The 13,487-nt window shown below is 21.7% G+C and overlaps 2 protein-coding genes across 2 annotated transcripts, besides 2 other annotated features; one reads left to right on the top strand and one right to left on the bottom strand.

Moving 5' to 3' along the window:
• The first annotated feature begins 5,403 nt into the window (after positions 1-5,403).
• Positions 5,404-5,495: a microsatellite.
• A 127-nt stretch (positions 5,496-5,622) lies between these two features.
• PVX_000020 (variable surface protein Vir9-like) lies at positions 5,623-6,591 on the bottom strand (the record flags this gene model as incomplete). The annotated part of the gene is made up of 3 exons (XM_001612574.1): positions 5,623-5,683; positions 5,826-6,420; positions 6,543-6,591. 3 exons carry the CDS (start codon positions 6,589-6,591, stop codon positions 5,623-5,625), a joined length of 705 nt encoding a protein of 234 aa, XP_001612624.1.
• Positions 6,592-12,220: 5,629 nt separating this feature from the next.
• Positions 12,221-12,277: a microsatellite.
• Positions 12,278-12,883: 606 nt separating this feature from the next.
• On the top strand, positions 12,884-13,416 carry PVX_000025 (hypothetical protein; the record flags this gene model as incomplete). The annotated part of the gene is made up of 2 exons (XM_001612575.1): positions 12,884-12,931; positions 13,054-13,416. 2 exons carry the CDS (start codon positions 12,884-12,886, stop codon positions 13,414-13,416), a joined length of 411 nt encoding a protein of 136 aa, XP_001612625.1.
• Positions 13,417-13,487: the final 71 nt, after the last annotated feature.

Here is a 13,487-nt window from a genome sequence, read left to right on the forward strand (position 1 = left end):
ACGAACTTTGTAAATATGTTACGAATACGTGAGTTGTATCCGCTTTATATTTAAGAACATAACCGCGTTAAACACTGTATCAAATTTAAATATTTATTGGAAAAACTCTTTAAATTTCTGACGCTTTAATTTTTTTTCTTAATTTAAAAAATGTTTGAAGTGTATGCACATACGTAATGCTTATAATAATTTATACATGTAGTACGATCGTGCAATAATTCCCATTTTAAAAAACATTATAGAACAAGTATGAATAATAACAAGTATATGGAGCGCAGGGGTAAAATCACTCGTTAAAGCAACACCGTTTGCAAATGTTGCGCATAATATGTATATGCATACTGTCATAACGGTGATGTCTGGCCTAGCAAATACCTTATGTTTTTTAATTAAATGTAACAATTTGTTTCGAAGGGCGCTGTGTTGCATAAAATAGGATAATCTGTAATTGAGATGTCTTTTTTAAGATTTATTATTACTAATTAGAGCTTTGAATTTTATTTGTTTAGAGTCTTACGCAAGGTTTATGTAACTTTTGCATCTACGCTGGCGTGATATTTTATATTTCCAAATTGACTTCATTAATGTTACATCTGTAGTTAAAATCCATATTCAAATTTCAGGTATCTGTTGATTTTTCATAATTATTTTTAGCTGAATCAAAAAATTGTTCCACTTTATCGTAAGTGTCTGAATCATAAAATAGAAAATCATTACTATTGCCCTGTTTTAATGTCCTAAAGTTATTTTTTGAAGAACTATGCAGGCACATAGAATCATTTTCATTTCGTGTATCAAATTCATCATCATATTTTAATAAACTGAACTGACCATCAAAATGGTCATTAGCTAATAATACATCAATCTGTTTTCTAAAAGCTCATCTAACATTCATTCGTTAGATCGTTCTTCAGATGTCGTATAATCTAAGTCCAATAAATTCAATAACTCCTCTTTCAAAGTAGCATATGTTTGTCTGTTCTTTGCGGCGGTCTCACCTTTTAATAATCTAATGGCTCTTGTACGAAATGTCTCATTAGCGTTTATGTTCATGTTACATGTTACATGTGTTTCCATAAACATGACTAAAATTTAAGGGATATATATAATATTTTAAATGAATATATTTTCATGTACACTGATATTAATTCTATATTAGAATGGACATGTAAATTATAATAAACGAGCAAAGTTTTTCATAATTCCGTTTATACCTTACTTCATAAGAGTTTTCTCATGTGAATAGAGACAGGGCAACTGTCGAAACTTCTGAAAATAGAAAATTCTTTTATTTGTTTTATCCTTCATGTTGGTTTCTTTTAAGGTTAATAGACCACTCAGATGAAAATAAGGTTAGGGGTAAAAGATTGTTTCATTTACCGCATTTAATAGTAGTTGTATCACATTCTTATATTTCGCGTAATTTATTTAATTTTTTTCTTAACGATTGTTTTATCTTTATTAAGTAGTACGTGCAATATAAAACTTGTTGAAATACGTGCATGTAGAACAAACTTCTTTTCGATAAATATTACTTCGTATAAAATTAGTATAAACTGTAACGACATTTTTAAAAATAATTTGAAGCTATATGTATGATTAATACTTATACCTGCAGAAACTCTATTTCTTATTTATGTTTGCAAGAGAGCATTTAAAACATGAAAAGCTTATATGTAGGTATGTAACATAAGTTGTTTTATAAGTAGTTGCGCTAACTTCGTTTTGAGGGGTGGTTATAATTATAGTATTCTTTTTTCTGTCTATAAAATAATAGGAAATTTTTATTTAGTTTGAAAATATACATTTATCTTGTTACATTGAGAACATTTAGTGATGATATCAAAAATGGCGTAATCGCATAAATCTTTTTGATCACTGAAAATATTTAGCACCAAGGTAATGGAGTTTCTCTAAAAGTAGGTATCTAAATTTATGCAATTATTTAAGATGGACAATGTATTCTAAGGCTTTATTATTATTTTCTATTTTCTAAAACTTTTTTTTATATTATATAAATAGAAGGTACAATAATATTTGAATATATTGCACTTTTTTTCCTAAGGTTGTTAAGCCCTTTTTTTATATATGAATAATTTACCTACATATTTCGAAGACAATATAATCTTTTATTTGACACCATTTATATGAGTCTACCTAATTAGCATATATCAGTTATCGGCAAAAAATATGCGCATCTCATATGAATAAGAATATGCATGAAATATAGCCTAACATGTTAACTTTATTCAGTAATTGTAAAAATTAAGTAGTGTTTTGATGGCTTGTATAAACAAAATATCAAGCTGAGTTATTTTAACGTATCAACTAAATATGATATGGCCTTATGGACAATATGAGTATATATAACCAGAATTTACGTTTATTCCCCTTTAAAAAATATAAAATATTTTTCGCGCATATATTACAAATCGAAGTATATTAAATTTATTAGAGGGGCATGTATTTTATATATAATCTTGCAATATTATTTTTAAAAGTGAACATAAAAATCGTGTGAAAAGTACCTGGTTTGATAATGCACGCCGTATATGGTTTTGTATATATTTTTATACTACCCATTTATTAGAATTATCCTAGTACTACATAAGCAACGCATAATTTGTGAAAAAAAATATATATACAATTAGAGTAATGTTTATTGTTAATGAAACTCATATATATTATGCGTAACAAAGGGAAATTGGCAAGTCGGGGCAAAATAGCTAAAAAATTGTAATAAGGATTATGTACGGTAAAAATAAATATCTTTGACGTTTATGAATGTATTATCAGAATTACGACTAGATCAATATATTATTAACTGATTTACATATTTTATTTAATTTTATTCAATATTAACCTTGAAAATTTTTGTAATGAGATAATTTAAGTATATAAGTTCATAAAATGAATTTTGTGCGCATTGTATAACATTCAGCAAAATGTATAAGACAATAGGCATTTTAAATATATTTATTAATTTATATCTATTCAAAAGGAGTAAGAATATTATTACTAATTTTACTTAATGTATTTTTAAAATAGTTCTATTAGCGAATAAAAAAATAGGAATGATTTATAATAAGTTTACTGTGCTTGAATATATATGCGAAGTTAAAAAATGCCTTACATGTAATAAAAATAGGACCTTAATTATTCTTTTACAGTTATCAGTTCATTGGTGCATTTTCGTTAATTCAATATTAATCTATGGCTTTTATGACGTGCATATTTGTCTATAAAAATAGCATAATCTATCTTGTATAATTTTTTAATTTATTTTAGGAAAATTCTGTTATATTATTACTCCGTTTTAGGTGCTTATGCTTCTATAATATTACGCAGTTTCATTTTCCTTTTAGATATTATTTTTTACATTTTCCATATATAATTAAGCATATTTTTAATTACTATAATTGTATTAACTTACGTTCAAATGAATACCTATTTAGAAGTGCTTAATTACTTAACTATCAAAAATGATATTTTAGATGGACGCATTTATATAACTAAGATTATACTTAGAAGTACATATACATCATTTAGCTTTAGTATTTTTTAAAATTATATATTTTAGTAATGAAATAACATATGTATTAATTAATAATTTTCTTATTATTACCCAAATTCCAAAAATAATTACATGTACTACGTTGGAAGTGTAAAATAAGGATTTTATGCTATGCATAAAACGTTAAGGGTGCATTAACTATATACATATAAATTTACTTTACGACAACTATAATATTTTTTAATAATTATGTCTTTTTGCAAATCCTGGTAATATTTTTACGAGTGCATTTTAAAGTACACTTTTTTAGATAGTATGCAAAAATAAAAAGAGTAAATTAACTCCATCTAAAAAATTTTGTAATCTTGAGCTCGTTTAGTTTATCCTTATCATACTACTTTATATGGTAGCATGAGGCATACTCTCAATGAGGAAAATTTCCTTTAAACTTGGTAAATTATTTGATAATATTCTTCAAATAATTATCTTAAATATTATATGTATTTTTATCACTAATGCATGAATATTAAGCGTAACATAATTTGTGTATCACTAAAAAAGTTTTTTTATTAAAAAATTGTCCTTATGCTTATTATTCTGGATGCCCTTATTTTTTCGAAGGGAAATTAACAGAGGAATTATAAAATAAATTATTTATGTTATTAAATAAGATGATAAAAAAAAAAAGTATTTTATATGTATGTTTTATCGTTTACGACAAACTAGTATGTTTTACAATTATTTAATAATTTTACCAAATTTTATTGTAAGCATGAAAATTATATTAAATTTATTCATGCAGTACAAATGTTTTTACAGATAGCGCAATACGGATAAAAGGCAAAAACAAATAATAAAATTAAACTATTGTTTAGTTTTTACAAAAAAAAAAATATATAGAATGTATATATTAAAAAATATACATACATTTATCAGCAATCAAGTATATTTATATTAGCATTATAATTTTTACATTGCTACAAAATGTGCTTAAGCAAATTAGTAAAAAATTTAGCGCTTAATATAAAATTAGCATATAATGCTTATACAAAATAACATCAATAACGGAATTTATTATGAAATGTGAATAATTTAACAAACTATAATTATTTTGGTAATAATACATAAAAAAGAGAATCATTCTAAATTAGACAATGGTATACATATAAGTTCACCCAATTTTTTACTATATAATTAATCTCAAATTAGCGAATGCTTGAAAAATATATAATATATATTATTTCACATATATAAAGAGGAAAATATAATTTATGATGCAAACGTATCCTTATGGACTAATATAATTAATTTTTTTTAAATGATGGTTATCATTTTAGTGCGATGAATATATATTCATATCAATATTTGGAATATCCGGAAATGATGAATTAACAGACTGGGTAAAATATCCATATATATTAAAATTTAATTAGAACTATTTCTTTTTGTGTTATAATGTAATATCTATGTAGTATATTTTTATGAGCATAAGATTAGTGTCTCATAGAGAGCATTTATTAGCTTTTACTAATTTCTATACCCAAAAGTATCTGCTTCTTAGGAATTATTTTTTGTTATAATATTCATAATATTTTTATATTCATATTTATAATAACAATATATGTATAGCTCCTTTGAAATTATTATTAATGATTCAAAATTGCTATTATATATAGTATATTATTTGTACAATTTTACTATGATATAGACATTTTAAATTAATGTATTTTTGATCTTCAATTTTTGTATATATTTCTTCTAATTATTTATAACGAAATACATTATTTTATTCATGATAGTTATTATTGAATCGTGCTTTCTTTTTATTAATGCAGTTCACTCAGTCGTTAACGTTTGAATCTGTAGCTTAAATTATTTTTTCTATGCTAATATTTTTGATTGTGTTTTAGTTATTATTATATAATAATATTTTTGTATTATTATAACTTTATTAATATTTTATCGTAATTTTAAATAATTTTTTTACTGTTATATTTTTATTTACTGCCACAATAAGTCTTCATTAAGTATGATAGGCTATATGATAATTTCTGTTCCCATTATTTTGATGAGATATATTAGTTTTGCTTTTCGAATTTGGTATTTCTTTATTTAAACTTTCCTTCATATTTTTTCTCTTCCCTTTTTGAGCATTTATGCATGAGCACACTGTAGTAAACTAATAGTAAGGGAAAAAATTATATATTAATAATACAGCAATTATAACATAATAATTTTTATATGAAACTGTATAATTAAAATTTTATCATAATAATTATATTTTTAATAAAAAAAATTTCTACCTTTATACAGAATAAATAAAAGGAAACAAAAGGTTAATATAATAATAGACGGAATTGTAATAAGAACAATGATGTTAACTTTTTTTGTGGATGGTAAGTATATGTCTACATTGTTACAATTAGTTCCATTTTGCATATGTTGATTATATGTATTTCTAAATTCTTCTAGTGCTTCACAATAATTTCGTTGAGTGCCATCTTCACATTTCTTTATGTACGTTTTATATGAATTTGCACATTTTCGAACACATTTACATTCATTATTCTCTTTTGGATCACTTGATGCTTTATATGTATCAAAATCCTTGTATAGTGTAATTAGTTCATTAAGTTTTTTATAAGTTTCATAATTAACGTCCTCTTTATGCTCATTACATATTACCAAATCGAAATTATGCTCATCATACAATTTTTGAAGTTCAATGTACAGTGATAATGTAGTGTAACCAGAAAGTAAATTATAAATTGCTTGGTCATATAACAAGTAGTTTAAGTATTTACAACATTTTGGTATATCAAGGGATTCAGAATTTACTTTTACATAATTTAAGTAGTTCTTAACTTTTGAACACACCTTCCTAAAACATTCTTGGCTACCCTGCTCTACATCAGGATCGAAATGAGATAAAATGTAGTCTTCGCATATATCATTAATAGAAGTTTCATCTGTAGTTCTGTCATAATATATGTCTTTATATTTAGAATACGTACTTACAAAATTATACTATGGAAGAAAAAAATAGTAGAAAAAAAAACCATAAAAAAATTTAGCATATTGAAGACCTATTTTTATGCATTATTAAAAATTAGAATATTTTAATGTTTATTATCATAAATATGGGTGTACAATGGAATGTTCCATCCTCGAAGGCAATTTAATTTTATATTGTAGAATTATGCGAAATAAATAAATTTATTTCATATAAATGAATATTCAATATATGAAAGTATAACATAATAATCTGTATTTCTATAGATTATTTTAATAAACTATGTAATTTCCTCCTAATTAAACTGTTTCATTCAGTTTATTTATATTATTGAACAACATACTTCTTACTTCCATCTCTCATGATAAAAAATCTAACTTAATATGTCAATTAAATAAATATATGAAAATAATGTTTTAATTAAATCGTAAAATGTATTATAATATAATTTTTAGCAGCATTAATTTTTTTAAGAATTGTTTACTTATATATTCCATTATAAGCAACAAATAAATTAATTTCAATATACCAATTTTTAGTACACATATTTGTCTACCATATTAATTTTTTAGAATGCTATATATAATAGTAATTTATTTTTAATATTTTAAACCTTTATGATAAATAATGAATGATACCTTCTATAAAAAAGTACTTGTCCAGATTATTATTTTTAATTCATATTAATTATTATACTAATGAATTAGTATGATATAGATTTAAAATTTCCTTTTAAATATGATAGGGCGAAAATTTTAAATAAAAGAAGCATAAAAATTTAAATAAATAAAATGTAATTATTTAATATACACATTTATTCCTTTAATGAAAATTTTAATCCATTATAAAATTATTATAATTTTATACAATTCTTTTAATAAAAGCCTAGAATATTATATTTACAACACGGTAAACCCTTTTTTGTATAACCATCCAAATAAGAAGATTATAATATAACTAAAAAATATAAAATAATTAAACGCTTCAAAGTATTTTTAGTTTTTGTTTTTAAATGATATAAGAAATATAAAAACAATAGTAGTATAAAAATTTTACCTGCTATAAAATCCAAAATTGAAAAAGAAAAACATATTAAAAAAAAATTGCACATGTCGTTGAAAAGATAATTATTATTAACACCATTATTTTAATGCCAACTTAATTTAAAACGCGGAATAATTTTAATAGAATATATATAATATATGCTAAAATTTACTTATATTATATGTAAATTATTTTTAATAGATTCTTAATTGAATATGTATATCCTTACAATTTTATCATGATAATATAAATACTCATTAGTGTATAATTTATATATTCTTGAAATTACACAAGTATTAAATAGTTTTATATTTATTAGGTAAATATCATAAAGTAAAATGTTTTTCTTCTACATTTTTTTTAATATTTTTTTTGTAATAGAACTGTTATATTTATAAGAAAGGAATATTACATAGCGAACATACATATTTGTATTTTAATAATGTTAATATATAATTACACTTTTATAAATACTTTTATTTATGTATTTTACGAATTTATATTTATTCATTTATACAGTATATGCATATATATTAGTGGCTGCCTCCCTTTTTTTTTATGCTAAAACTATGAATGAGCAATATATTATCCCATAGGCAATACCGAATTAAGAATATTTATATGTTAAATATAATTGAAAAATTGCTAATATAGGAGAGTTTATAACATGAATTTCTCATATATAAGAAATATTATTGATATTAATACTGGAATAATTTTTTTAATTCAATTTATTCTTTAATTTTTTAATCTATATATTATAGAAATTTTATTTAAGCATAATACATTTGGTTTTGCTTTTTGTTGTATGAGCCATGTAACTTAGCAGTTTGTATATATATTCTTATATATGCTAAATTATGAAATATATATAAGGATTATTAGTTACCGAATAATATATATAATTTTATAATTATAATATATTTTCATGTATGTTGTTTATTCAATGAGATATATAACTAGTATTACATTAATACCTACAAATTCGATTAAGTATAATTATCAATATTATTCATTTTATCCAATAAAAGTAAAAAATTTTATTACTGTATTTTTTTTATAAAGTTTATAATTTATTTCAATTCGATTATCTTAGAAAGATGTTATTAAATGCACTATTTCATCAATTATGCAATAATCCTTGGCTTATAACATATAGTAATATATGTTTATAAATACATCAATTTTGATTTCATAACATGTATAGACATTTTCTTCTCATAATAATATATAGCCTTGTTTACAAATTGCCATAAAAAATATAAGCGTTTCATTAAATTTTATTCAAAAATAATTATTTAATGATATTGATTCAATATTTTTATTTTATTTCCAATTTTCGGTTTATATGTATTATTGCTGCAAAAAATCATAACACTCATAAAATGCAGTCTTAAACGGAAATCATAGGAGGGGTAAAAACTCTTATAATTTTCAAAGAAAAAATTATATTTTTTGTGCGTTATATTACAATATTTAATAAAACGTATAATGTATTAATAATATTTCTAAATTAAAAATATGGGCTTAACATAACCGGAAAATATGGTTTATAAGTCATTATAATTTGTTCCGTAAAATTATAAGTATGATATTGGTGCCAAAATATTACAGACACAAAGAAATTGCAATAATATTAAATTTAGCAAAAAAAGAAATTAATTTACTTTATATTAAATAAACATTCAATTTTTTTTATGTCATTGTTAAGGTTTAGCATAGAAAAAAATATTTAGTGCACCCTTAAAAATATTAGGGTCGACATATTACTGTTTTTTAAAGGGTGCTATATATTTACATTACATTGAATTCTCCTATGTATTAGTGGAACTTATTAAATGGATAAATCATACAACTCAGTGTAATTTTTAGTATTGTATAATGAACAATTAACAGCAAGTTTAGAGTTCATGTATTTTTCACAGTTCAATATAGAAAACAAAAGGGAACAAAATAAAACACAATATGGTGTAAACATACATATATATTGTGATATATTTAACTTAATTATATGGAAAACCGATTTCTTTCATCATGATAAGATATTATAATAATATAAATTTTACATAAAAATAGGTCTTTCTATTTAAGGAGAAAATTTTTTTTATTTTAAGACCTTTTAATTATTTGGAAATATTATACTTATCGGTGTGCTTCGTAGCATGCTCTATATTCGTTTAAGTAATTATTACTGTTTTTTATTATTAAATATTATTAATTTATAATAATTGTTATATATTGTTTTGAAATATATCTCTTACAAAATTTATTAGGTGTTAAACAGAATATAAATGCAGGTGGGTTAGATAGCTAACTACAGTTCCCAAAAATCTTATAAGAAAGAGCCAATAAATGAGATTTGATATGGTGCATTATTTTTATTTTAATTTGTAAGCATTTAACAATGGACAAATTATAATGCACTTTATATCCTTTGTAATATATCGAAAAGGCTGTTAATATAATTTATTTTTTCAATCTTACATTACACAAAAAAGTGAAAAAGAAATAATTCATCATATCTTAATTTCAACAAATCAAACTATTTATCAACTCGTAATAAGGTATATATATTTTACTTTACATTATGATATGAAATAGTAATATAATAAAATGATTCAGTAAACGTTTATGATTTTTATTATAAACGATCCCTTATCCTTGTAATACATGTATGTTTTTTCCTTTTATTAAATTTCATATAATATAAAATGTAGTACATAATATTCATGTAAATATGTGAATAATTATTCTTTCCATATAAGCCAATGTAAATTATTATTTCATAATACGTTACATTATATGATTTCTCAAGAGCACATGGTTATATATACTAAGCATGACTTAAAATATTAGAAAAACAGAGATAATTCATTTTCAGTTAATATATACTAAAAACTAACCATTAGAACACTCATGATAATAGATATAATTGGTATATTCCAATGATTTTAACGAATAAGTTACTTTTAGGTGCTTTTAGTAGTTTTATTTCATTAATATAATATATTCCTTTAGAATGGGGGAAATGCAATAATACAGATATGTATGATATTATTTATTAATAAAAAAAAATTCGTAGTAACATAATGGCATAGGAAATAAACCACATCATTATTGCCATATCTTATTGCTATACTGTTTTATCAGAAAAGATTTAGTATATATGCATGAAATATTGTAACTACGTATTACATAAATAATATGATGAATATTATTAATGGTATTATAATGTTTTTAAAGGATTTAGTGAAAATTTGTTGACATAAATATAATAATTATATACATAACAATGATTAATTGGTAGCTATGAGCATATTTATTAGTATTCTAGATATGGTACAAGGATATTGAGATTAATACGAAAATTATGAAGAACTAGAATATATATGATATCATTTAAAAAGGAAATTAGGAAGAATATATTAAAATAAAAAAATAAACTAAAATTAAATGTTATATTATAATAATATGATTTTTTATATATTTCAATATGATTATTATGTATTTCAGAGTCAATAAAAATAGCATTTAGCGTTATAAGGACAAAAGTAGAAGTGGCGGGTTCCTTCACTAATCTGTCTTACGGATTATAGAAATTAGAAATACTCATAACAAGTCTTATTTTGTACCGAAGTATTTTATAATGATATTATTATATATTACGGAAAATCTGATTATAGTTTTGTTATAAATCTTATTTAGAAGAAAAATTTACATGGAATGATTATACATGTTCGTCTTAGCATGAATCATTAAATAGTGTAAATAAGTACTATTAAAAATTTAGAATGCTTCCGTAAAATTGTGAACAATATATATACATATATAAATAATGATAGGATAAACATAACGTATTATAATATTCCTTATAATGGATAGTAAATGAAAAAGGGAATTGAGTTATTCATTTATTATTAATGGTTCCAATTTATTTGTATATAAAACGCATAGGATATTGCAATCATTATGATATACAATAGGAACCACTCCATTTTTTATGTGTAAATAATATAAGCAATTTTATTATAGCCTAAATACAATAAGATATTATACAAAAGAATAAGAAAATTAATCGCTATTTTTACAATAATTTATTTTGTAGAGGTTATTTTTATTCAATATTTATTTGGAAAAATAGAATAAAAACCGATGGAACACATAGAAGGTTTAAAAATTAAAAATTTAGATTACATAATTTTCTATGACTAGTATATATATAAATAAGAAAGAATTTGAATTTTACAAATAATATTTTAATACTGTACATAAAATGGATTACAACCTATAGAAATAAATTATTTTATAAACTATATAATCATGGAATTAATCGTACAAAATAAAATTAATTTATTTCGATACTTTGATATGAATTAAAATTGTTACATATAGTAAAGCGCGCTTTTATAAAGTAATTTATATGTTTTCAATTCCTTTTAACAGTTTTACATTTTTTATGTTATAATGTAAAATATATATATTAGTTTATAAAATTCTAATGCACATGAATATAATATCGATATTACTTTGTAAAAATGAAATAAATATATAGTATCAGTATCTATTATTAGATTTTGAAGTTATCAAATAGCCTACATTAATTTTAACTGTAAATAAAATATCGATAATATTATTCATATAATGATAAATTATTAAATTTGGAAATATTTTGTTTATTGCTAATTATATATATTTTTCTTTATTTATGTTTTAATTATTTATTTACAATGCTTATAATAATGTGGATAATTAACATATAATTATGAATTCTAATAATTTATATGTAATTTATTTAGATGGCCGTTTTATAAGTGTTAATGTATATTAGTCGTTTTAAATTTCATGTCTTATATTTCCTTATAAATATAGATTGTATTCATTTATAAAAATACATTTTATGTTGTAGGGGGGTACAGAAAATTAAAATGCTAGAGTTTAATTTATGTTATTTATATACATTTATAATATATTCCTTATACGACGTTGTATATTTAGAAAAATAGAACGTATCATATTATCATAAATTAAAAAAATATAGAATTAGCAGTATAATATGATTTACACTTTGATATTATTTTTTTCCATTTTATATCTGTTTCATAATTATTATTATTCTTTATATGTTGTACTAATTTGATAATTGCGACATGCTTTTTCGAGATGATTTATGAACACTTACTTCTAGGAAATATTAATGTAGATTTAATAATTTATATAAAATTATAAATGAGATATAAATAATCAAGGTTTTTCCTTTTTTAATATATAACTACGTACTTTCTTAAAAAAATTATTTCTGTAAATTATTCAAAATGTCTGATAATTTAATAGATCTTACCCTTAAGCAAATATTCAACAATGTAAAAATTTAATTTTTATTAAATGTAAATTAAGGAAATTATTTCAAAACATTATCAAATTAAAAAATCTAAAGTGATAATTCTTATATGATAAATATATTTACTTAATTTTTATAATTTAGGATCTGAACAAATTATCTAACTCACATTTATATAATTTTTATGATAAAATAATTAATGATATTAATATTAAGTGTGATAATATTTATTTCCGTAAAGTAAAGATTGATGATGCTGATATAAATGATGAAACTTGTAAACTTTGGGGAATTGTTTACAAAATATTAGATAATTGGAATAATTGTAATAAATTTAGTAATATAAATCCTAAAAAGTGTTGTGACTACTTTAACTATTGGTTATATGGAGAGCTCAAAAAGGATGTTATATACAATAATATTAGTAATATTAAAATTATATACAAAGCTTGGGATAGTTTTTTTAATGAACTTGCCGATAAAAAAATATGTTATATCAGGAAATAATATACAAATTTCAATAAAGAGCAATTAGAAAAGAGGAAACGTTTATTTGATTTTTTGGAACTTATATATTA

The sequence above is a fragment of the Plasmodium vivax genome, chromosome 3 (genome assembly GCF_000002415.2).
Source record: "Plasmodium vivax chromosome 3, whole genome shotgun sequence".
Classification (NCBI taxonomy): domain Eukaryota; phylum Apicomplexa; class Aconoidasida; order Haemosporida; family Plasmodiidae; genus Plasmodium; species Plasmodium vivax.